General features: G+C 42.7%; 1 protein-coding gene and 1 long non-coding RNA gene across 3 annotated transcripts in view; one reads left to right on the top strand and one right to left on the bottom strand.

The window, feature by feature from the left end:
- ARHGAP10 (Rho GTPase activating protein 10) overlaps window positions 1-20,283 on the bottom strand; it is a 225,150-nt gene extending 204,867 nt beyond the window's left edge. The window contains exon 1 of one of the 2 annotated variants that reach the window (XM_045019538.1): window positions 19,801-20,283. In XM_045019538.1, the coding sequence (XP_044875473.1) occupies window positions 19,801-19,954 (154 nt within the window). In that variant the 5' untranslated portion in view covers window positions 19,955-20,283. The remainder of the gene's footprint in view (window positions 1-19,800) is intronic. The other variant, XM_045019537.1, reaches the window with a different exon arrangement.
- A 114-nt stretch (window positions 20,284-20,397) lies between these two features.
- Window positions 20,398-26,500, top strand: LOC123371769. Its single transcript, XR_006579951.1, has 3 exons — window positions 20,398-20,865; window positions 23,613-23,814; window positions 25,644-26,500. It is a non-coding gene; the product is annotated as an uncharacterized LOC123371769 (long non-coding RNA).
- The last annotated feature ends 387 nt before the right edge of the window (window positions 26,501-26,887 follow it).

Genomic DNA, 26,887 nt, shown 5'->3' with positions numbered 1-26,887 from the left:
GTGGTTATCCTATTAATCTATACTGTAATACGGAATAGGTTTATTTATAGGGATTTCTATGGTTCTTATCACCACTTTTAAAACCATCCTATAAGACATGTTTAAAGTCATATTTAATTTGTATTGCAGACAGGCCTTTCATTTCCTTAAGTCACAGGAAGTTGTAGTGAGACTTGCACATTTTGAAGCAGTTCTACATATAATATGAAGGAGTTACTCCCTACCTAAAGAGCTATTCCATATTTAATGAACCAACCCTAGATATACCACATCCTCTGATCTGATTTGTACTTCTCCCTCTCTTCATCTGTGCCCCAATGGACAAAATGATGACTAAATAAGGAACTCCAGACTTTTGCAACAGATCTGACAATTCTCATTCACCTTAAAAACTGCTTTAAAATGAATCTTACAAGCAAATTCTCACATCCCAGCAAAATTGTGGTGGGCCATAAATGCTGCAAAATTTTTGTGAGAGGCTAAGATGGGTGAAGTTATGAAAGAGAATTCTTCTCCATGCTGGCTCTCTGCAGTCATGAGGAAGGGAGGTTAAGGACACGACAGGTTAGGAGTGGATCCACCGGCCAAATCCACTTGTGGAGCACAGATACCACAGTGGTGAGCACCACAATAACAGGACTGTCAGCCTTAGAATTTTTTGGGTGGGCATACAAAACAATGTTTTGGTCATCCCACACTAGGAACAGATTTATGTTCGCTGAGATCTATGCACAAGGTCAGCCTGGGGACATGGCTTAACAACAAAGCAATTCTTTGGTGTCTGACCAAATATGAAGGAAGAGAGAGAGAGAGAGAGAGAGAGAGAGAGAGAGTGTACACAATTATTTTGTCTCCATTTAAAACTGAGACTGTTTGAGAGCCCTACCTACAACAAAATAGTTCGTTTGTGTGACAGACACTCGGGTGGTGTTGGTCTAAATGCAACTTTGCCCAGAAACCCAAACGGAAAGAGAGGGGAATCTAAAACCTAATGTTTTCAGCCTAAAAGATCTCACAGGGCAGAGTATTCTAGTGCACTGAGTATGAGGAGAAGGGTTTCCTAATTACTAACTCCAACTCTAGTAGACGTGTTGGGTGATTCTGGGTAAGCTACTCACTTTGAGTCTCACTTCAGCCATCTGTAAGATGGCTCTAATAGTTAATCTACCTCACAGGATGCTAAGAGGCTTCCTAAGTATCTCTAAAATGCTTTAAAGAATGGCAGGTAATAACATTGCTTTAGCATTTCTATATGCAAATCAACAAAAATCATCAAAACCTACAATTCTTTAAGATCCTCAGACAAAAAGAGGTGCTATAACATATTATATTTTGGATACTGTACTTGATGCATAACATGACTACTACAAATGGAATAACAAAGTCATTATGAGGAATTTAAAATGGGCGTGGGCCCAGGCAAATCCTGGCTCAATGCTTCCATTAAAATATTATTTCACACTGGTATTACTTCCAGTGGGTTTATCTGGTGGTAACAGTAATTTCCTGGCCAGATTTACTTAAATACCAAAAAACACCTCCAAGCTGTGTACATTACTTTATTACAGATCAAAATGGGGAGAGAGAGAGAGAGAGAAACTCCTTTTTTAGTTCACCCCATTGATACTAAACAACAGAACATGCCAAACCGCTGACTAGTAAAACCCCTACAATAGCTAGGCACAACAGGGTAAGTAAAGAACAAAATGAGTGCAGTAACTCTAAATTTCCTGGCTTCTGCCCGTTACTTAACCCTTTGGATGCTGAAAACATTTGCTATGTCTGTAGCATCCAAACAGATGAAATTAGGTGACTGGGCAACAAAATGGCTGATGAAATTCAATGTTGATAAATTCAAAGTAATGCACATTAGAAAACATAATTCCAACTACATATACACAAAATGATGGGGTTGAAATTAGCTGTTACCACTCAAAAAGGATCTTGGAGTCATCATGGATAGTTCTCTGAAAACATCTGCTCAAAGTTCAGCAACAGTCAAAAAGCTAACAGAATGTTAGGAACAATTAGGAAAGGGATAGATAATAAAGACAGCAAATATCATAAATCCATGGTATGCCCACACCTTGACTACTGTGTGCAGTTTTGGTCACCCCGTCTCAAAAAAAAAGATATATTAGAAATGGAAAAAGGTCCAGAGAAGGGCAGCAAAAAATGATTAAGGGTTTTGGAACAGATTTCGTGAGGAGAAATTAAAAAGACTGGGACAATTCAGCTTGGAAAACAGACAACTAAGAGCAATATGACAGAGATCTACAAAATAATGAATGGGTGTGGAGAAAGTGAATAAGGAAGTGTTATTTACCCCATAACATAACAAGAATCGTGGGTCACCCAATGAAGCTAATAGGCAGTAGGTTTAAAACAAACAAAGGGAAGTACTTCTTCACAAAACGCACAGTCAACTTGTGGAACTCGTTGCCAGGGGATGTTTTGAAAGCCAAAAGTATAACTGGATCCAAAAAAGAATTAGATATGTTCATGGAGAATAGGTTCATCGGTGGCTATTAGCCAAGATGGTCAGAGATGCAACCCCGTGCTCTGGATGTCCCGAAGCCTCAGACTGTCAGATGCTAGAACTGGAAAACAGGGGAGGATCACTTGATGATTACCCTGTTCCGTTCATTCCCTTTAAAGCATCTGGCATTGGCCACTGTCAGAAAACAGGATACTGGGCTAAATGGCCATTCTTATGTTCCTATGTATTTAGAACAGTAATCAATCTTCATACTTCTGTGCCACAAAGGTTCTCAAAAGCACTGAACAACCTCACAACAACCCCAAGGCAAGTACTGTCATCTCCATTTTACAATCAGGAACAAAATAATGATAAAAAGCTGGAAACTATGCAATGCTCTCCTTGGAAGTTGCTCAATAATTTTGCATGTGATCCTTCTCAGAGCAAGTCTAAACCAAACAGTATTAGAGGCTGATAACTGCAAAAATCTTGTCTAGGCTACCAATGTAGGGTGTACTACTGATGAAGCTGCACTGGTGTTAGTAATAGTGATTTTCCAAAGAAAAAGAGACTTGTAGACCAGGCCACACGGGGAGAAGAATATATTTCTGGTGAATGAGAAACAATGAGTGGAAGATGGGAGTAAGCCAAACAGAAAAAAATAGTTATATTAAAAAAACCAAAAGAGCCAATAGATCAAAGAAGGAGGGGAGAGCTAGAGAGAACAAGAACACAGAAGATAGCTAAATGGAGAGATGGAGTGAACTGCATTGGGACAAGGAAGAATGACATGAGCTGGGAGCTAGCAGAGGGATTTCCAATTAGCAGCCTAGCAGAAGTGAGAGCTCCTGTGTCTCCTCTCCCCCCACCCCGCCCCCAAAATAAAAAAAAATAAAAAATAGGTTGAAAGCCACTGGGTTACTGTCAACTGTTTTCAAAGTAAATTCCATAATGGCTCCACCTTAGTTCCTTATACTTATCGCTTCCGGAATTCCAACCAGTTCCACTCATCCAGTGACTCAAACTGAAATCTCAACAGCTGTTCATCTCTCTCTCTCAACTACTACACTAATAATAGTTTTCAGGAAGCAACGTTCCAATGAGAGCAACACTGAATAACCTCATGACATGTGAGGCCTACTCCTGACCATTAACAAAATATAAATTTTCCATTAAAAAAAGAAGAACCAAGACAAATGTGTCTGTGAGGCAGAATGACTTTCATACACCAAATTCTAGAACTCTCTTTAGGGCTAATGCTTCCAATTCTTTGAAAAGTTACTCATTTATTTTCAAACATGAGGCTCTAAGTGGGCAGAATATTTCTTCCAAGTGACTTTCTGGGACAGGGGTGGCCAAACCACGGCTCATATGCAGCATGCTGCTTTTTTACTGTTAAAGTGCAGCTCACGGAGACCCCCAAGCCCAGCTCACTCTCCGCCTACCATTGTGGGGGTGGAGCTCAGGGCAGCTTCTGCCCTGTGGTGGGGTGGTGGGGCTCAGGGCTTCTGCCAGAGACTGATGCCTGCTGAGGGAGGTGAGGAGGAAAACACAATTTAAAGGTTTGCCCTCCCCCCAACAGCTTGTCACTCCCCCCCTTGACCATCAGCAGCCCCTGCAGGTCCCAGATGTTAGATCAGGGTGGGCAAACTACAACCCACAAGCTGTTTTAAGATGGCCCGCAAGTTCCCACTGGGGAGCGGGGTCTGGGGTTTGCCCCGCTCTGGCGCTCCAGCCGCTGCATGGTGCTGCTCTGGCTCCTACACGGTCCAATGGCCCCTTCCAGCACTCCAATGGGAGCTGCAGGGGCGGCGCCTGCGGATGGGACAGTGTGCAGAGCCACCTGTCCATGCTTCCACGTAGGAGCCGGAGAAGGGACATGCCACTGTTTCCGGGAGCCGCTTGAGGTAAGCACCACTCGGAGCCCGGGCCCCTGAGTCTCTCCCCATGCCCCAACCCTCTACCCCAGCCCTGATTCCCCTCCTACCCTCCAAACCCCTTGGTCCCAGCCCAGAGCACCCTCCTACACCCCAAACTCCTCATCCCCAGCCCCATCCAAGAGCCTGCATCCCCAAACAGAGCCCTCACCCCCTCCCACACTCCAACCCCAATTTTGTGAGCATTCATGGCCCACCATACAATTTCTATTCCCCAATGTGGGGATATGGCCCTCAGGCCAAAAAGTTTGCCCACCCCTGTGTTAGATCCATGTGGAGAGGCAGTGGCAAACAGTTGGGAACTGCAGGGAGGGGGCCACTGCTTTAGCTCTGCAGGGAGAGGCCGCATCAAAAGCAGCATTTCTCCCTGCAGCTCCCAGCAGTTTGCCACTGCCTCTTCCTATGGCTGCAGCTCCCAGTTTGCCCACTCCAGCGGCTGCCGTGCAGAGAGGGGGTCTGGCCATGAGACCAAGCGGGGAAAGCACATTGCCTCTGGCTTCTGCCCAAAGGGGAGAGGGGCTGGGGGATGAGGGGAGGGCTAGATATAGAGAAATTTAGAGAAATTTCTGCTTATGTAGCCACATTTTCTTAAACTATTTCTTAAATAATAAACAAAAGTAATTTATTCCAGTTTGCTTGTTCCACCCAAACCAAGACGCAATCCTCTTGAAGTTACTCATACACATCCAGTACAAAGTAGCAGAAAAGAACAAATTCTTTAAAACAAAGAGCCATTTTCCTTGCACATCTTCTCAATAATTAAACACATGCACACAAACACCAAAAAGGAAGAGAAAACAAGGAACACTATCTCTAAATACAGATGGTATTTTTATGTTTTCTATGAGGCTAAAGTGTGGCTTTCAATAAATGTATCTAGAGCTTATAGTGAGAAGTTAGTATATCCCAATTTTTCCTCTTGAATTACTGATGCATATTTCCCATAAGAAAATTCATTACACTATCTGCAATAGGTAATAGCAAAAGCCAAACACTGCTGGCTGACGTTTCCACTCCAAGAGTCAGCATAGAGAGTGCAGCACAGCTGCTCTGTGAGCTCATAGAGCAGTTTTCTCCATGCTAGAATATCTAAAACCTCTCTGGTATGAGGATAAAGGTTGACTCCCCTCAGATTCTATTTTTAGCACATTTCTTTGTACGGTGAATGTGTTCCACTTTATAACATTATGGTTTAATTCAAATGCTGAATGTAGAGGTAGTCTAAAGTGAAGAGTAACAGAGTGGTCCTGGAGGACTATCATTGCAGAAGATATTAAAAGCAGCTGATGTATGAGGGTTCCAAGTTTACATAGTAACTTGATACTGAGCACTTTTGTATGGCTACATCTATACTTAGGAGATAGGACTATGATTCCCCTTTTTGTGTACACATTCTCGCACAAGCTCTCATTGAGCTAGCACAAATAGAAGCATAGCTGCAGGAGCAATAGCCAAGGCATGACTGAGCAGTGCCAAGTACAAATCCACCTGAAATCTATGAGTATGTACTCAGCACGCTCAGCTGTGCATCTGCTGCCACGACCCATGCTACCACAGCTACACTGCTATTTATACTAATGTTAGCTCAATGAGAACTAGCGCGAGTATGTATACACGAGAAAGGGAATACACTCCTAGCTCGTAGTGTACACTTAGCATACAGCACTCAACTATTCAAAGTACTTAAACACTAATCCTCACAATATCCATGAAAGGAAGCTAACAGTTTCACAGAAGTGGATGGTAAATGTGAAGGGAGTTGCCCAAAGCCACACAGCAAGTCATTCATCAATTCTAAAGCCAGAAGGGACCACTGTGATCATCTAGTAAGTCTGAGCTCCTGCATAACACAGGCCATAGAACTTCCCCAAATAACTCCTGTTTGAACTGGGGCATCTCTTTTAGAAAAATATTAACAGTCAGGATTAGAACTCCAGATATCAACTCCCAAACTCGCAGTCTCTTAGTATAAAGTTCTGCTAAACTGGGTTCTGATATCCTATAAAACTCCCCTTTTATTGTGAAGTATCAAACTTAGTTCCTGACCTGCATTTGTGGGGTTTATAACACAACTATTAAAGTGAGATTATAAAACTGATTTTTCAAATTAATTTTAAAACAAGTGTTCTGGCCATGCTTATATAAGGTTGTTGACTATCTGTTCATTTGCCGACCCTTTGGGGAGACCAGTACGAAGGAGGACGCCACTGCTGCGATGGAAAAAGCCATTGTTTGTGTACTTCTGGAAAAACATCTTGTTTGTGACAAGAACATGAGAAGCAGCAGCAGCTAGAATAAAGCTGCCAGGATTCTGGAATGAAACATGAAGTCCCTCTTTTCTGAACACCCACAACTACTCCAAATGCTGTTCTCACTACCACCAGTTTTACTGGTAACTGCCAGCACCTTCCAGCCCACAAGTGAAGGACTAAGATCAGTCCTCAAAAATGTGTTCTTCACATAATGCAATACGGTACTAATTCTAAACATAAGGCCAGTTAATTGTATGCTGTGGAGAGATCTTTAACAAGCGTCAAGAGAACCAAAAGCACAGGTTTTAAATGCAGGTTTAAATGCATTATTTTACAGTTTTTGAGAGCCTTTAATTTTGGTAGCTCTTCTATCTCCATCTTGTTTTTCTGTAAACACTGTAACATACTGAGACAATGTTTTCTTTTTAAACTAACTTTTACCTGGCAGAGCAGAAGTCACTCTACTTGAAACAGTATTTACAGCACAAATGAGAGTTTTTTTCTAAAAGATAATGAACTGATAAGAACAGATAATGTTCTTGTACGTGATCAAATTAAAGACTTTCCTCACAGTTGTAGAGGTCTCAACTTTTACTTTGCAAAATAAAATAAAGAAGAGAATGTTACAATTGTAAGGAAATGAACAGATAAGGGGGGGAAGTAACATATGTCCTCTAATACATACATGAAATACATGGAGCCTGCATCTAAAGAGATTCAGTTATTGTATGAAAAAAATTGTATGTTTCTCACTTTGAGATATACCTATCTCATAGAACTGGAAGAGACCCTGAAGGGTCATCAAGTCCAGCCCAATGCCTTCATTAGCAGGGCCAAGTACTGATTTTGCCCCAGATCCCTAAATGGCCCCCTCAAAGATTGAACTCACAACCCTGGGTTTAGCAGGCCAATGCTCAAACCACTGAGCTATCCCTCCCCACATGCACATGCATATGCATTTTTTCTCAACACTATGTTACATTAGAAAAAATGTTTCTAATGTAGTTTTAATATGCAAATATTAAAGTCCTTTAATATTAAAGTCCTGTCCAGAATGTACAACAGCAATAAAAAGTAAAAGATACAAGAGGGAATGTATTAAGATTACTTCAATTACTGGTACAAACTGGTGGTTATGAAGAGACGTTGTGTGGAGTGGAGCCCATAATTTTAACAATGTACTGAATTTAGTACATTCTGATTTTATATCAAAATAAAAATCTTGTTTTCCTATGGGAATCTAAAGGTATTCAGTGAAGTAATTTTACACATTGCTATTAGAAATAATGGATGTATTTTGGCACATAATGCTATCCAAGCAGGTAGTTCCATTTCTTGGTGACATGAATGTTGAGTCAGCATAAAACAGGAATTAGCAGCTATTCAGACTGTCTGAGGTATAATAGGAATTTAAAATAATTTTAAGTTGTTTTAATTACCGGGAGTTGATTTTAGGGGAAAAGATTTGACTGGACTGGGGGAGGGGGATGGAAGCACAAGAAAAGAACTGTGATAATAATATCTACCTCATATTCTTCTTATCAGTGGATCTCAAAGTGCTTCAAAATTTTTAATGCATTTAATCCTCACAACACCTCTAAGAGGCAGGAAAGTACGGTACTATTTATCCCTATTTTACAGAGGAAGAACTGAGGCACAAAGAGCTAAATGATTTGCCCAGAGCTGCACAGGATGTTATTGTACTGTAACACTACTGGATAGCAGGAAAGTCTGGAAGTGGAGTAATTATTCTGGAAGAAGAGTCTCCACATGGGGGAGTTATACCAGCATAGCTATAGGGGAATAATTATTCCACTATAACTATCCTGTCAATTTCCGCAGTAGACAAGCATGGAAAGCTTAAAAATTCACTTTTTAAAATAAAAAGCACAAAAAAACAAATTGTATTGTTCTATTTTGAAATGTTATAATTTCATGCATATAGTTATGAGGCTGAAAATGAATCCTCATGGCTTAAATAAAGACCAGGCAAAAACTCTCCAAGAGGGAGAGGCAGTTCATACCTCATCAGGGCACGTATGGGACAAACCCAGACCAGCTTCACAGGAACAAAAGACACTGGCCTAGGCAGCAACAAAAGGATCTGTTGGACTCTAGAGGTCAGTTTGGGACTGCAATGAGGTAATGCTCACCTGACTCTGAAGGGGGGGAGGGCACAAAGCCAAGAGGGAAGAAAGAACATGATAAAAGGGAGAGACGTTCGCCATGCTCTTCCTCTCTTCCACCTACATCTACAGATACCACACCAAGCGACTGAAGCGCTGATCAAAGGGGAAAGCCTGGCTGAAGAGCAATCAGCCAGCCTGTGGTGAGAAGCATCTAAGTTTGTAAGGATATTGAAAGTGTTAAGATCAGCTTAGAATGCGTTTTGCTTTTATTTCATTTGACTAGATCGGACTTGTTATGCTTTGACTTATAATCACTTAAAATCTACCTTTGTAGTTAATAAATCTGTTTGTTTATTCTACCTGAAGCAGTGTGTTTGGTTTGAAGTATGTCAGAGACTCCCCGTTGGGATAACGAGCCTGGTACATATCAATTTCTTTGTTAAAACTGACGAACTCATATAAGCTTGCAGCGTCCAGCAGGCATAACTGGGCACTGCAAGACGGAGGTTCTTAGGATTGTGTGGGACCAGAGATATGGCTAGTGTCATTCGATTGCACAAAGGAGTGGGGGTTCTCACAGCTGTGCAGGGTAAGGCTGGCTCCCAGAGTCAAGAATTAAAGTGACCTAGCAGATCACTAGTCCAGATAACACCAGAGGGAAACGTCACAGCGCGCAATTTAAAAAAAATACAGGGAACAGACTGTTGTTTTTTTAAATTAGAGAATACTTGCTAGCAGCATGCTGGCTCTAGGCACACTTTTGTTCAGGATATCATTCCAATTTCTGCTACAAAAAATCCTATTACTTCCGATAAACTCTTTGCTGAGGTAGGAGAGCCCTATTCAGACATTTATGCTTTGCAAGATACCCAGTTTACCTTGCTTGTTTAAACTGGGATTCCCCTCCATGATGGACAATACCAATAATCCCATCATCCCCTCAGCATATACAAAGGTATAGAATTAGAGTCCAATTACAACTTTTTGTTTTGTTTTTAAATCCAGGACTTGGGCCTACCAAGGAAAACAAATCAAACCTAATAAGAAAATCAGAACTTGAAGCTTCTAATGTGCCTCTCATCTCCATCTGTGCTCATCTTCCCAGGAAGACAGACTGTATTGTATAATCCCAGGTTGAAGACCAGCTTTAGGCAGGTGCACTTAGTTAAGGGTGCGAGTCGGAAATATTCAGAAAATGTTTTACTTTATTTAATCCCCCATCCCCCTTTTGCAGGTAGCTTTTCCTACTACTGCTTCTCTCCCACAAGGGAGTAACTCATCAAATATTGGCAAGGACTCCCCAATTCAGCATAAAGCCATTGCAGACATATAGCTCAAGGTTAGACCAACAGGAGAAAATATTCCATCTTGAGACAAGGAAATATAGAAAGGAAAGCAAAAAGTTAACTGACTAGCTGGGAGAAGACAAGAGCCATTCTCACAAGAACAGAATGATAGCATGACCCCATCTGCATAAGTAGGCATGGAAAGAGAACTCACACCCATCCAGCTCATAGTTTGCTTTTCAGAAACGCTAAGCACACATTTTTCTGAAGCAAGAACTTGTAGTAAGCGCATGCCTTATCTCAGACTTGAGCTCTACTTCCTCTTTCCAATTCCATGCAGTATGAGGACTGCAAAACACTCATGAATGTGCATTCTTACACTCACTGGACAGTTCTATTTCCAATCAGAGTTGAAGTGACCAGGCCATCCCCTCAAAATGTTGCAAATACCTGAAAAATACTACAGTAAAAGCTCTGTTACCCGACATGTTGGGATAATGGGGGCTGCCAGTTAATCGAATATTCTGGTTAACTTAGAATTATACTTTTTTGCCAATGGGATACCAATTTTCAAAGAATCAGAATACAATAAAATGAATAAAGTATAAAATACTATACAGGTACTCACCAATCCAGTAGTAGTACTGCACTGCAGAGTGGTTGGTTTCTTGAAGCACTTAGGTGTATATGGGTAAAGTTTTCTATACAGTAGGTTCTCTTATGACACTTCATATCACTATGGGCAGTGCATGGTGTACACCCAGATCACTAAAAATACACTTCACACTAAAACTATACTGAACATAATTAAATCTTTCTTTGATGATTCAGAAGACACTTCAGGATCTTGCAGCGCCTCAGGGTCATCATCATCATCAATTATCACTGTAGATGTAGAATGGACTGGGCTGACTGAGAAGGAGATTGGGCTGAATCTGTAATGACCCTATGACACCCTGGAAGCTGCTTTTTTTTAAATAAATCCCTGATATCAGCTTGCTTGTCTTCTGCCTCTTTTGCATAAAAGTAGAGTGCAGAATGTGCAATTGCATGATGTGCTGGGCAATAAACTTGTCCTGGTTACTAGATTTAAGATTTCTATTGGGAGACATCAGAAATGTCAGTTAATTGAGCTTTCTGGTTAATTGAGTGTCAGATAACAGAGCTTTCACTGTAGTATACATTCATTGTGGGGTTTTGTACCATTACAAGTCTATTGTCATAAAACTGTCTCTGTGAATCTTATTTGGAAATTCAAAGAAGTCATGTAAGAGGAAGATTCCAGCACCACACTCCCAAGATTTAAAACCAAAAGAAAATCCCATCAAATATAACAACTGCCAGTCATACAAACTACTCTGTAAAGCCACGAACTACCTTTCAAGAGCATTAAGTTTGGTAATAATATTCATTTAAATTATGAAGTGAAGGTGCAACATATTTTTGGAACATTTTATGTGTTGATTAATTTTAAAAAGTTAACATTTTAAAACAAAGCACAGAAGACCAACCATAGGCCCAAAGTATGTAATGTTAAGATGTACATTACCATTGCAAATGACTTGTTTTTCCATCATATTCTTTCAGGAAAACAAGCAAATGAGCAGAAATCATTTTAATTCTATATTTTCACCAATAAGTAGCACCAGAAACAAAGGGACTTGTTTGATTTTAAATAAAATTCAGCAGAATTTCCTAACAAATTCACAGAATAGGCTCTGTAGTTGCTCTCTGCAGACACTTTCACCACCCTCTCAACAACAACAAAAAAGTTTGCAGCATGGATTAAGAGGGGAAATTACAAGTGCTGGCTCCAATCCTGCAAACACCAACACACATGCTTAATTGTATGTACCAGAAAATTCCTGAGTTTAATGACACTGATAATGTATGGGGAATTAACCATGGGTTTGTTTCCAGGACTCAAAGAGGTAGAAATTGGAATGCCTAGGGGCACTGGGAGTAGGATACAGAGCTCTGGGTTCTAGGTCACCAGTGAACATACGTGTTACCACAGGTAGCCTGTGAGAAGCAGGTTGGTATTCTTATTCTAATTATTATTACAAATCACAAAAACCACCATCAGACCACTGCTGACAGTCTCAAGCAGAAAGGCCAAGGACAAAATAAGCAAAGACATAACTATTCTACCTTTCACTCAGAAGGCAGAAGCACACTGGCAAGGAAGCTGCACTACTCTTGCCTGTGCTATACATTTCAGGTGACTGATAGGATGTCAAGTTCTGGGCCATCAGTCTGACAAATTACACCAGCACTAAGTTCACTGGGCCTGATTCATGTGTACCCATTTATGCCTGTGCAAAGGGGATATAAAACACTACCAAATCACAATGCTGCCAAGTATTTTATTATTTTTATTACCATAGTGCCTCAGAGCTGCATGGAACCCCACTGTTCTACATACTGTACAAACACAGAACAACAAGAGAGTCTCTGCCCTAAAGAGCTTAGAATGTATTGCTTTAGCCCCACTTTGCACTGGTATGACTATACAAGGTAAAAGGCAGTGGAGAACAGTTGCCCAGAATGAAGTAATGAATTAAAAACCAGAGGATTCATTCTTAACAAGCCCATGGGCAATGGTCAGTCACTCAAAAAAGACTCAGAGTTTCTGGACTCCCCCTTCCCCAAGTGCTCTGGTTCAGGAACTAAAATAACTACAGCAGTATAAGGCACCTTTGTACAGGTATGACTGTGTCCAAACTAGGGCTTTTCCAGAGTAGCTATGGTGGCAAAAAGTCACCCCTCTAACCAACAGTCACACCAGTACTACTTCTAAGTGTAGACCATCCCCAGACGAAGCACGCTCTCTATTTTTCCTCACTTTCTAAAACCAGTAAAGTCTCTAAGGTGTGTTATATGCCCATTTGAACAACAACTCTCATGCAAATGCATGAAGTCAGCATCTTTTAATTTTGAGAGATGGAATTTTCCTGCCTCAGGCTCAGCAGCAGTTATCTAATTTTACCATCAATTTAGTTTCAAACTGGGGATTCAAACTGCAGGATCCAGGACAGATCCATCTCGCAGCTTCTATGATATGTTCTGCAGAACTTGAGTCTAAGCTTTCATTTTAAAAAAAAATAGAAACTTTAAAAAAACAGACTGTGAATGAAGCCTACTAAATGTGATCTACCCAACAGCTCTGAAAAGTGTGAACTACACCACTCGTTGCACTTGACTCTGAAGCCTAATGATGACATTAACAACCAGCATCTCAAATACTTGCAATTCAGAATTTTTACCTGCAGTAAGAATTGGTCAAGTGCATGCACAACATGGTTAAAAGACAGAATTAGCTATGGTCCTAGAAATGTCCTACATCATTCCCCACACCACCAATTGATCCCAAATGCAGTAACAACTTCATAAGATAGCTGAGCTACTAGTTAAAGACTATGATAGGAAATGAAGTGAGGTTGTGAGGGACCTAATGCAGGTTGCCCCAACTGAAGACAAGTTGAGGGAGGCTAGGCAACAGTCCTTAGTATGGACATGTCCAATAGAGACCTGAGAGTTATATTGGTAGGATAGCAATCATCATGTGCAGGGAGAGGCCAAAGACTTGCTACATGGACTGGATATCAGAGGATCTTAAAGAGACCAATCTGCATGACCGCCAGGCATACAATCATGAGTTTTGGAAAAAGGCTATAAAAGTTGGCAACCCCAAATACAGAAGTGACAAGAAAGAAGAAGACAATGATGACTAAAGACTATATGTTAGCCTTGATCTTCAGGCAACTTCCCCTTGACATAAGTGAAAGATGTGCAGAGGAGAGAAGGTAGGCTATGGCACTAATTTTGTAATCCCAGCTCAGACCACATTTAAAAATTGTAATTTGGTCCTCTCCACAGAATTAGTTTGCTGTCTCTATTATAGAGCAGTACCATTGTATTTACATAAAGATGAATGCATTCTTTTGGGTGGGGCTGAATGGAAAGACTCTCAGACCACTTTCTGATACAATAGCAACTTTTTCCATTAGCAGGGGAGTCATGCTATTAGAATGTTAATTACAAGGAGCACTAAGAAGAGTGGCTGCTACTGGCTAAAAAGAAGCCAAGGACCATGATCTCCGTGTAAACCTCTCTTAAAATAAAGTCAGATCAGATTTGGCCCAAAATTACAAAACTTAAGATTTTTAGAAATGTTTCCACTATATTTTGAAATTCCATTTTTTCTTAAAAAGCAAGTAAACATTCTCTGGCAGCATTTGCCACAAACACTGTGTGCTAGGGCATGGGGATGCCAGTACAAAGTGAACTAGTTATTTTCCATTTTGCAACCTTAGAGAAATTCATAAGCATAATCATCCTACTGAAGAGCAAGTGAGCTATTTAGAAACCTACCAGTTTAAGTAATCTACAATATTACTTGTAACAAAGAAAGGCTTTTCCTTTTCTTTTTTTTAAATAATAAAAACAAACCTGCTGAGAACCAATATCAGATGCTTTCTTTGAAACATTTACTGAGCACTCATTTAAACTACAGAAATTACAGTTTTCAGATTGAATGCTTCTCTCCATTTCCTTACGTGTTTTACAAAAAAAATTCCATCATAACTATTATTCCAGAGTCTTTGAGACCTAGTACACATTACTCAATGCTACTAACGCAAGCCACTGAGCCACAAGTTTAGCTGACTCTCACATGGAAAGCCTTAAAAAACTGGTGTTGATCAACAATCACATGACTCTGTCCCTCAAATGTTAATCTGAATGCATGTTATGCTGGGCTCTATGTAGGTTATAACCATGTATAGTGTTCAGAGTTTTAAACAAACTTTTCAAATGCACATTTTATCTCAAACTAAGGATTCATTTATTTATTGCGTGCATTTTCATTCGGTATCTCTCTCAACCCCAGTGGCTACCTCTATTCAGAAACAATCTTCAAAAAACAAAACTTTACATCCTAAATGGTTGGAGTTTCTTAAGAAATAATTGATATTTCTATTGTAAATGTGTGTACTGTTTCATGCATTTAATAGCAAACACCAAAAAAAAAAAAAGTCAACTGAAATATGGAAAAAGGGAAGTGTAATGAAAACAGATCAGTGAACGGCTAAAACCACTGTTTGTTTGTTTATTCATTCTCTCTTTCTTTCTTTCCAGTCTTTGGTTTCAAGAAATGACACCTCGATGATGCAAGGTTTTACACAGGAAACACAAGAGAACTTCAAGTCGGAACTGGTTACCTTTCAGATTCATGAAAGAATTAGAACTTGGAGTTTAAAAGCAGCACTAAAAGTCTGGCTCATGCTGAAAACTAGAAAGTTCAGTTAAGGCTGCAGCAGAAATAGTTTGTTTATTGGTAATGTACTTGTGTACCAATAACTAACTCTGCAACTTCTACTTATAAACAAATTTGTACTGGGGAGAAAACACTGCCCAGTATAACTGAAAAAGAAGGGAAAATAAAGACAACAGGAAGGGGGACCACAACAAAACTACTGCCTTGATCCTGAAAGGCAGTGACAACACCTACTGTCAAGAGGAGTGGTATATGCTTACTGCCTCTCAGGATGTGGCCCAATGCAAACGTCACAGTCATTCACAATGCTCTCTGTTAAACAGGAAGTGGGACTTATTCAATTTTAGGGGTTTCCCTCACATTCAGCAGAAGATGGAGAGGACCATCATGAAGTTTTTGTCAGCTGTTGCTCTTGTTTTTGTTGTTTTTTTATTTAAAAAAATAAACAAATAAAGGAAAGATCTGTATTTATCCTAAATGATGAGGGTACAGATATGATGTGCAGTTGTTGGCATTAGAGAAATTATCTTGAATAACCCAATTTACAGAATAACATTTAATATGCCTGAAGTTGTATTTACCATTAAACTATTTCCCATCCAAAAACAAAATCCAAATAGTCGAGTACTTCAACCTAAAAAAAATCCTGATATTGATTAGCTTATTTTAATTTATTCTTCTTAAGATGAAAATCAACTACTACCCAATACTAAGTGTCAGCCTTCAGGAAATGCCTATTGCATACGCATAAATATTGGGGGCAAAAGGCTGAAACAACTCTCATAGGGGCAAAAATTCACTATCAGCAAAGTCACAATGCAACTAATTTTCTCTACTATATAAAAATCAGTGGCACCTACCACCCCCTTCCATACAATATCTCTACTCAGAAGGGTTAATAGGATGAAATGTCACTTAATACAGTAGGCACAATTTGTGCTGCAGAAGTATTAACCCAGTAAAACTAAGGATATTAAAGTAACACTATGGTTATCATCAAGATAACATGTTAATTCAAGAGACAAGGTGAGTAATATCTTTTATTGGTTCAATAAAAGATATTACCTCACTTACCTTCTCTCTCTAATATCCTGGGACCAGCACAGCTACAACTATACTGCATACTTTCATTCAAAGCATTTTCAGTACCTTTTGCACTCTGTAAAAATTACATAATTTTTTCAGATGAAGTTCATGTGGGTAAACTAAGACCAGAAATGGAAGTTTTGGAAAAGATTCAGAAAATTCTGTCCCGCTGTTTGAAGTACCCACGCAAAGGGGGGAAAGAACCATTTTTCACAAGTTTAGTAACATTGTAGAAATTCTTTTAAACTAAAGTGTGAAGTAAAAATATTTTGGATTTCAAATATATATGATTTGGACATGCATGCAATCTCCAAAGAACACATTATCTTGTCAAATGCAGAAAATGTGATCCCCAACAAATAAAGAAGAAGAGTTATAAACAAGTGAAAAGGGCATAATGCATGCTCTCTCCTTTACCCATTTAAGTAAACACCAAGCAGAGATATACATGTTCTGCCCTGCTTCTACTTGGGTAAAATGAGATATCTGAAAAATCTTCAACCCCAGAAGCCTCCCCAGCTGCAGCCACTTATTCTGTCCCATGAACAATCTGATGAATTCCCCCCAATTTACAGCTGCTGGGCCCTGCTATGTGCATTTTCAAATTTTAAGTGCTCTCAAGGGAGCAGTACAATAACTCCTCACTTAACATTATGTTCCTGAAAAATGTGATTTTAAGCAAAACGATGTTAAGCTAATCCAATTTCCCCATAAGAATTAATGTAAATGAGGGGGTTAGGTTCCAGGGAATTTTTTTTCACCAGACCAAAGACACTCTCTCTCTCTCTCTCTCTCTATACACACACACACACACACACACACACACACACACACAGAGTATAAGTTTTAAACAAACAATTTAATACTGGTACACAGTGATGATTCTGAAGCTTGGTTGAGGTAGAGGAGTCAGAGGGTGGATATTTCCCAGGGAATGCCTTACTGCTAAATGATGAACTAGCAATTGGCTGAGCCCTCAAGGGTTAACTCTCACACTCTACAAGGCAGCAGGAATGGAGGGAGGGGAGACAGCATCCCAGACAGAGACATACATCCTGTGTGAGAGAGAGATGCACATTTCCCCTTTAAGTACACTGCCTTGTTAATTAGATCAGCTTGCTGAGACCACAGCTGCTGCCAGCGAGCTCCCTCTGTCCTGAGCCCTGTCTTGTGTCCCCCCTGCTCTATGGAAGATGGGGTAAGCGGGGTGCAGGGGGAGGGGGACATCCTGACATTAGTCCCTCTCTTCCTCCCCACACAGCAAGCAGGAGGCTCAGGGAGCAGCTCCAAGGCAGAGGGCAGGAGCAGCACATGGCAGTGGGGGAGGGACAGCTGCAATTGCTAGCCTGGTGGGCAGCTGCTGCACAGGGAAATTAGGGAAGTGAGGAGCTGAGAGGGGGGCTGCTAGTCCACCCTGGTTCCAAGCCCCCACCAGCTAGCTGCAATGGGCTGGTCTTCCAGCAATCACTGGACAAGGCAGGCGGCTGCCAAATGATGTTAGAAGGGAGCACTGCACAACTTTAAACAAGCATGTTCCCTAACCGGGATGACTTTAAGTGAGGAGTTACAGTATAGTTTAGGGCAGTGGTTTTCAAACTTTTTTTCTGACAACCCAATTGAAGAAAATTGTTGATGCCCATGACCCAGCGGAGCTGGGGATGAGGGGTTTCAAGGGGGGGGGCGGCTCAGGGCTGGGGCAGAAGGTTGGGGTGAGGACTGTGGGGTACGGCTGAGAATAAGGGGCTCAGGGTGTGGGAGGGGGCACTGGACTGGGGCAGGGGTACAGGAGGGAGTGAGGGCTCTGGGGTGGGGCCAGGGATGAGGGGCTTGGGGTGGAGCAAGGGGCTCAGATTGGGGGAGCTCATGGCTGGGGATTGGGGCATAGGGTTGGGGCATCATCTTACCTCAGGTGGCTCCCAGTCAGCGGCACAATGGGGGTGCTAAGACAGGCTTCCTGCCTTTCCTGGCACCGCAGACCACGCTGCGCCTTGGAAGCAGGCCCTGTGCAGAAGCACACAAGCGGCTCCACACAGCTCTCACCCACAGGCATCACCCCTCCCCATCAGCTCCCACTGGCTGATTCCTGGGCAATGGGAGTGCAGAGCCCGTAGCGCCCCTGCCTAGGAGCCTGACTTGCCACACCAGCATAGTGTCAGAACAGGTAGGGACTAGCCTGCCTTAGCAGAGCAGCACCACCAATGGGACTTTTAATGGCCTGGTCGGCAATGCTGACCAGAGCTGCCACAATCCAGTACTGGGCCACAACACGTAGTTTGAAAACCACTAATTTAGGGAACATAGTCCCAGCATATGTGAAAATCAAAGTGAAATAAATACATTTGTTTGTTTAAATTATCCTTGGATTCAAATAAGCACTGAACTACACTCGCCTGTTTGAACTTAAATTTTAAGAAGTTATGTGAATGCAACACTACAGACAAGAATGTAAATATGTAGTCCTGCCACTCAGAGTTATGGTACCCACAAACCATGATGTAGCCATCTTTGTGCATTTAAAACCCCAACCATGATGTTTCATCAACTTAATTTATGACCACACACCCTATCTTCCTTTCAGGATGGAAAATACACAGGCAAATGCAATGGGTGGCACAAAGTCAGTGTCATGGTATTGGGTACATGTATACAGTATCCAAAGCCTGCTGTGGGCTTCAGACACATAGAATAAGGCAGGCCTGTGCCAGGAAATCGCAGAGATGTAACTAAGGTTACAAAAAGTTCTGTTAAAAGGGAGTTGCTGTCATGAGCAGGCCTGTTATCACTTTCCCACGATCACAAGGGCAGGAAGATAGCGGGTTCCTCAAGCTGGAATGAAGGGGTTCTAAATAGGGCGAAAGGTGATGAGGGAAATTAACTTCAACTCAGAGCAAAACCTTTCCTCACACGAAGAGCAAAAATTTAAAACCCTACATGAGGCGGCAGGCATTCAGCTGGGGAAGAGAGGAGCAACTTGGCACCGCTTGCAAATACCACTCTCTCTCTCGGCGCGCCTCAGCCGGCAGGAAACCCTGGCTTTGTGCAAGGCACACCGCCATCTGCCCTCCCAGCTCAGGCAAGCCAGTTTGCAGCAGCAGCTGCTGCTGGCGGCACAGGAGAGCAGCAGCTCGCACCCAGGATGACAGCGGGGCAACACAAAGCCTGCAGGGCAGGAAATCTCCCTGCTCTGCACAAGAAGGCTCTCAGCAAGTCTCTCGATGCAGCGCCGACTACTGCCGCAATTACAGGGACCCCTGCAAAGCACCGCACCAGTCTTATTATTGCAGCAAACAGGGGCTACATGGCCACACTATCCCCGCCAGCACCTCCTCACCCCCGCCTCCCTTCCCACTCACTTTTGGTTGCAGCGATGAGGTTCTTTCCATCCTTGAGCAGCTCCTTGATGAACTTGTTGGTTTTCTCCAGTTCCGCCTCATGGGCTCTGATCCTCTCCCTGAACCAGGGGCTATCCAGGTAGCAATCGCTGAACTCCAAGGGCTGCAGCCCCATAGCTGCTGCAGCTGCACCAGGGCTCAGCTCCTTGCAAATCCCTCTTCACCAGGCAGCAGCAGCCTCAAGAGCCGACCCTACGGAGCAGGGCCCGCGGTGCCTCCCAGCTACAGCGATTCCCCCAGGTGACCAGGCAACTGGCACTTTCAAACCACGGCATGGGGGGTGTTGGTCCCCGAGGCCAGCCGCACCCCGGGCCCGGGGGCTCTTACAACAGAGGGTGAGGAGGGGGGCAGAGCGGCAGCTACTCCGAGAGCTTCATCAGCGCCCGGAGAAGCCTCCCGCCGTGAGAGCAGCTGGGAGGACTGAGGAGACGCCACTGCCCAGCTCCCGGCAGCCTCCACCACAGGCAGCCTCGGCATCCCAGCCCCGCCCCGCTCCCAGCTCCACCCTGCCGAGTTCCGACCCCCCGCCCCCGGCGCAGCCTGAGCTGCTCCCGTCTCTGCCCGCTGGCGCTGGGCGCCATCCCCGCGCGGAGCTGCCCTCGGCGCGCTCCCAAATTCCAGGGACCTTGTTGCATTAGCAACTTGTGACGAGGCAAGAGACGTGCCGGGGGGGTTGCGGCAGCGCCTGCCCGGGGTGCGGCTTTACAGCGTGCTGGGGTTGTGCGGCCCCAGGAGGCCATGAATTACCCTACCGCCCCCAGCGCCGAGCCTGCCATTAGTGCCCGGTCCAGAATCAGCGGCAAGTTGCGGCACAGGGTGTTGTCTGTCCCCTGCCTGGTGATTTCACTGTGAGTCAGGCTCGCCCCCGCTCTGAACTCCCAGCTCCGCTCACACACTGATACTAGAACATAACTGCCGCCTCATCTTCGCCCAGGTGCACATCCTCCCTACCTCGAACCGGTTCATGGCTGTTCGCAGTACATCGGGGTAAATGGTGCCGCCATGGGCCTTCAGGTTTTCTCCTAGGTGCGCGCTGTGTTTAGAAATACTTGTTAGAAATACAAAGTTTGTGATAGAGGTGGCTGGGTGTCAACGTTTGTTCAAGAAGGTTCCCTAGGTTGACATTTCTCTGCTTTTCAGGGACTTTGCACTGAAACAACTTAAACTCTAATCAAATAAGGTTTTGGTGGTGGGATGTAACTTTGGTGATGCAAATCACAAAATGCATGTTCTATCCTCACATTCATTCCTTTAATTTCAAACTCCCATTCAAGTATATAATTCTTGGGAGCAAATACCAAAGCACCAGTCGCTCAAGAGGACATCTGTATTTGGCTTTCATTTTGATGGGGGGGGGAGAAGGTTGTTTTTTCAGTCTGTTAGAACTTCACCAACCCATGAACACTGTGCAAATTTATGAAGTGAAATAGCTCTGATAGTACAATAACTGGATGTACTCATTTAGATGCCAAGAACTCTGCCTATGCTATTATTACAAATTACTTTTAAGTATAACAAGGAATTAATTCTTCTTGATTTTAGGGGATATTTTTAGATGAAGAACAGTAAAGGAGTATGCAATTTGTCCAGGGGTATCTGGTCGTAGGTTTTGTTTTTGTTTGTTTTGTTTTGCTTGTTTTTGCCATCACTTTTAAAGTCTTCCTTCCTGGGTTTACATCAGTGCCATACCACAGGATTTGGTTAACATTCTGATCTTCTTAAATGTGGTGCAAATCAGGTGAAGGTATAGGCTGTCTTTGTAAGAGATAATGTTGAAAGATATCTGATCTTTTCTCAGATGAGTATAAAAAGATTAGGAAGGAATTTTGGAAGCTCTCAAGTGATCAATTCATCACCAGTGTTATCTAATTCAATCTAACTAAAGAATATTATTGCAAATTCCTCAGAGGCAGCACTAAACACCAGCAGTGTAACAAGCAATTTAAAATGTGCATACACATTTGTTACTTTGTGACTGCCCTAGATCCTTAATCTCCTAAAGTTACTCCTGATATGATCAGAGCATATGAAATTAGATACACTTGTATAGAAATACAGTATGTTATTTAAAAACTTGACAAAGAACAAAATAATCTGCCAGTGCACAGAGATGCTGGCCCTAGGAAATTAAAAGACTACTCAGTGAGGTAGACAGAACATGTAACACCCATACACACCGGTTAAAGGCCAAGATTGGCATGTTTATTTTTCAATATAAAATATTATATTAGTCATATTATGTATTTCACCATCTTCTTCAGTTTAGTCCCTACAAAATTGTGAATTTCAACACAGGAATTCCATGCCAGGGACAGGATTTATAGTACATGGCCTGATCCTGCTCCCTTTTAAGTCAGTGAGTTTTGTTATTGATTTCAATTGCAATACCATGTGGCCTAAAGTTAAGCCCACACTACGCTGTCCAGGGAAACTGTATTGAAATCATCTTAGCACCTTGTTGGGAAGAACTGTACTAAAAAGGACACTGTCATTTTATAAATAACTGTTGTCTTAAATCCTTATTGTTACAAAAAAATCTGAAAGAAAAGAGGAGGGGAAACCTGTATTTTTTCACTTTGTTTATTTTGTACATTTGAGAGCATTTTGTGTATGGTATAGTCAGTTTGTTTTCACTGTATACTCCATGAGTATCTCCTAGCTCCATCCTGCACCCAGTTATGTATGTGAGTAACTACGTATTTTAGGAGTCTCATTAAGCTCAATGGGTCTTCTTGCATTTGGAAAATTACACATGTGTGTAAGGCCAGGTCTACACTAAAAAGCTAAGTTGACCCACTACATCACTTAGGAGTGTGAAAACTCCACACCCCTGAGCAACATAGTTAGGACAACTTATGTAGACAGTGCTAGGTTGATAGGACAACAGAAGAATTCTTCCATCTACCACTTTTCAGGGAGATGGATTAACTACAGCCATGGGAGAACCCCTCCCATGGCTGTAGTGTTTACACTGAAGCACTATAGTAGCGTAGCTACAGCGTTGCAGCTGTGCCGCTGTAGCAGTTTAAGTTTAGACACTGCCTAAGGCCTGATCTATACCAAAAAGTTAAGTCAACATAAGCTGCCTTGCATCAATGTAGTTGTGCATGTGTCTACACTTACATTTGTCTCCCACTGATCTGAGCACCCTTTTAGGCTGACACACTAACACCACCTCCCCAAGCGGTGTTGAGCCATAGTCGATATACAGAGGTCAATGCAGCGCAAGGGTAGAGACTGTGTTGCTTATGTTGACCCTAAAAGTCCCCCAGCAGTGGTCACACAATGAGTAATACTGACCACTCTGCTCACAGTTGTGAACTCCATTGCCCCACAGTCACAGAGTCCGGAAGACACCTGCACTCTCCTTTAAAGCCTGCAAATTTTTAAAATGCCTTTTTCTGAATGTACAGCTTGGCAAGCACACTTAGCAACTCTTCATTGTTGTGTACAACTGCCTAGCTGACTATGACAGCTACACACTCCAGACATGATCCAGCTCAGAATAAACAGGAGATACTGTATCTCCTGGGCCTGTGGGGAGATGAGGCAGTGCAGGCACAGCTACAGATCAGCCATAGAAATGTGGACATCTACAAGCAGATTGCATGGGAGATGCAGGAGAAGGGGTACAACAGGGACCAGCAGTAGTGCCGTGTGAAAACAAAGGAATGGTGTCAGGTATATCAGGAGGCCAGGGAGGCCAACAGTCAATCTAATGCCAAGTTCCAAACCTGCCACTTCTACAAAGAGCTGCATGCCATACTTTGCAGAGACCCCACCACCATGCTGCAGACCACCAAGGAGACCAAGTTAGAGGCCCCTGGCATGAACAGTGAGGACCAGGAAGAAGAGGAGGAGGAGGAGGAGGAGGGACTTGCAACTGGGGGATCCAATAATGCCACAAGCCATTGCAGTCCAGTCAGTCCTGGCAGTTGAGTACAGTCAAACCCAATGCAGAGGAAGGAACCTCGGGTAAGTATGTAACTGTATGTCCCATTACAATGATATGGCAGCCCCAACTAAACGGGACCCAGCTATCCACTTTTAATTAATTTACTTGTAGTAGAAGAGGTACTGGTATAACAAAGAGAGCTAGCGTTATTATCTGCTTTTCATTCCCCTGCAGACTTAGGTGGGGAACGGGGGCATGTGGAGCAAATTGTTTATGTACACATCCCTTGAATCTTCCTGAGAGATTTCAACATTTTCATGGAGGAACTTTGCAATTCTTTCGCAAAGGTTTCTAGAGATGGTAGCCTTATTTCTTCCTCTGCAGTTGGGCACTTTCCCATGGCTGTTAGCAATAACTTTGGCAGGCACTGTTACAGCACACAGGCTAGGAAAGGGGTGGGCAAACTTTTTGGCCCGAGGGCCACATCTGGGTAGGGAAATTGTATGGTGGGCCATGAATGCTCATGAAATTGGGGGCTGGGGTGCAGGAGAGGGTGAGGGCTCCACCTGGGGGGTGCAGGCTCTGGGGAAGGGCCAAAAATTAGTTCACTGTGTCCCTTACATTGCCTGGAGTCACAGTCCTGTAAAGCAGGAGACAATTAGTGGCCCTGCTGCACATTTGCATGACAGTGGCCCCCATTCTGGATTTTCCAACTCCAAAATAATTTCCACTGATGCACAAGTTTTCACAGTGCAATCACTGATCTCTTCCCCACTGTGAGTGCAGCTCTCATTCTCATGTCTCTGGGTGAGCTTGGCACACAGATCCAGGAATATGGCTTTGCATATCTGCAAGTTCTGGAGCCACTGCTTGTCTTCCCAAATCTGCATTATGATGCGATCCCACCAGTCAGTGCTCATTTCTTGGGCCCAGAATTGGCACTCTACCATCTGTAGCAACTTTGTGAACACCATCAGTGTGCTAGTATTGGTTCTTGCTATGTCCCACAGCAATCTATCCTCCAAGAAATTATCATGTTTCCCACTGATTCAGTTCTTCTTACAACTCTGCAAATACTGGAGGATAGTGTGTCCTGTGCTTGCAATGCTTATGACAATAGATGGCAAACAGTGAGGACAGCCACGTGGGTTCGTGGGAATTTTTTAAAAGGCATGAAAATTATGGGATATAGATGACATTATGGGACGGAGACAGTTGCACACTGGAAAGTTGACCCCTTCCTCTCAGTCGCTCTGTCCAACTCATTTCTTCCACCCACACATTTCTTCTGATATTTCAGCCTATTTTCTTTATCCGTACAGCTGAAGATGAGAGTTACCAACAGAAGAAACTTTTTCAAATGTATAACCCAAACAGATACTACCAACATTCTGCTGATGCAGAAATAATCTCTTGTCTCTTTATACACAAAACATAGCCAAGATCTAGGAGATCCTATAGCAGGAGCCAATCAAGTCACAACACTGTCTAGCACAGAATTGTTATTAGTATTTGGATTGTGATGATGCTTAGAGGTCCTAATCAGACTTGAGGCCCTATTATGTTAGGCAATGCATACACACCTATTGAAAGCACTGTCCCCATGGCAAAGAGTTTATATCTGAGAAGTGGAAGATTTACTCACATTCTACCCTCAATAACTAGCACCTAAAACACCAGCTTTTCTGAATCAACTGATTTTAACATAGTAGAAGAAATTTCCCAGAAAAGTACTGGAGAGATTATATTGGGAGGCATAACCACAAACAAAACAGCAATATTGTATATAATAAGTATTAAATATATTATGTATGCTTAACTATTTAGTTTTGTGTCAGAAACTAAAGCTCTTGTCAGAAAGCTTCAGGAAGCTGTTTGCTGTTGGAAAATATCATTTTTACCTTTGCAGGTGACCTTCCCTGCAGTGTTAAGGATCATCGAGAATCAAGGTTGTGAAGGAAAGAAGTAGGCTCCCTTGAGGAGGAAGTAATACAGTAAGCAATAGGATACTGTACATCATGAGACCATGTATGAAAAGATAGTGTGTTCTTCATTTGTACAGTATCTCATGAACCCCATTATGGAATGCTAAGCATTGGCCTGACTCAGTGCTGAGTGAGTTTGAAAATCCCACCATAGAAGCTATACAGGCTATACGTGAACTAGGAAATATTAATTCTGTAAGCTAATAGCCAAACTTCTACTCACCTGTTTCCACTTTCCAAGGTGGATTGGACTCCATGCATTGAATATTTTTCATATGCAATTTTGTAAGCAAATTTAATTATGCCATTTTTTTTTGTAGTGTGGTTATATATTGTTGTTGTTTTTAAAGCTTCTACACAGTACACTGGAGACACCTACTGGAAATGTTAAAATGAAACATGCAGTTTTTACAATATTGTTATGAGCTGGGTGAAACCTTGTTATGATATGGATTAAGCCCCACCTAAAACAAAATGTGTGTTTTAACCCACCCAGGAACTTTTGGGCGGTGTGGGTTGGGTTAGATTGTTTTGGGTAGGTGTGTGTGGGCGTGGGAGAGAACACACAAAAAGATCACAGATAAGAAGGCAGAGGAAGAGAGGCATGGAAAAGCCAAGCAGGAGCCTTTAAGCATGGTATGACCCTGGAGAAAGCTAGAGAGAGAGTTTTTGAGTCTGGTGTTGGTTACAGGGGGACTTGTGGGGATGGTAAACTGAGAAACTGCTCCTTTTTTTCCTTTGATCCTTCTGTGGTCAGAGACACAGGACTTTGTACATTCCTTGTAAATAAACAAGATTGCATAAAAGAAATACCTGGCTACCACCAATTTCTATTCCCAACGGGACCACCCACTGAGCCCGGAACTTTGACTAGCCACTTGGGTCAAAAAGAGGCAATAATATCCAGGGTCGTCCCTAGCTATTTTGGCACCCTACACAGCCCCCCCCCCACATGGGGGGGCTGTGTGGGGCCCCAAGCCTCCATGGGGGGGCTGTGTGGGGCCCCAAGCCTCCATGGGGGGGCTGTGTGGGGCCCCAGACCTCCACAGGGGCGCTGTGTGGGACCCTGCCCCAAGCCTCTGCAGGGTGGGAGGGCTGGCCACTTCCTGCAGGAAGTGGAGTGACCCGGTCCAAGCCTGCTCCACTCCCCTGGCTCCCAGGCTTCGGG

Source organism: Mauremys mutica, chromosome 5 (genome assembly GCF_020497125.1).
Source record: "Mauremys mutica isolate MM-2020 ecotype Southern chromosome 5, ASM2049712v1, whole genome shotgun sequence".
Classification (NCBI taxonomy): Eukaryota; Metazoa; Chordata; order Testudines; family Geoemydidae; genus Mauremys; species Mauremys mutica.
The sequence above is the reverse complement of the archived record's forward strand: the minus strand, read 5'-3'. Positions and strand labels throughout refer to the sequence as shown.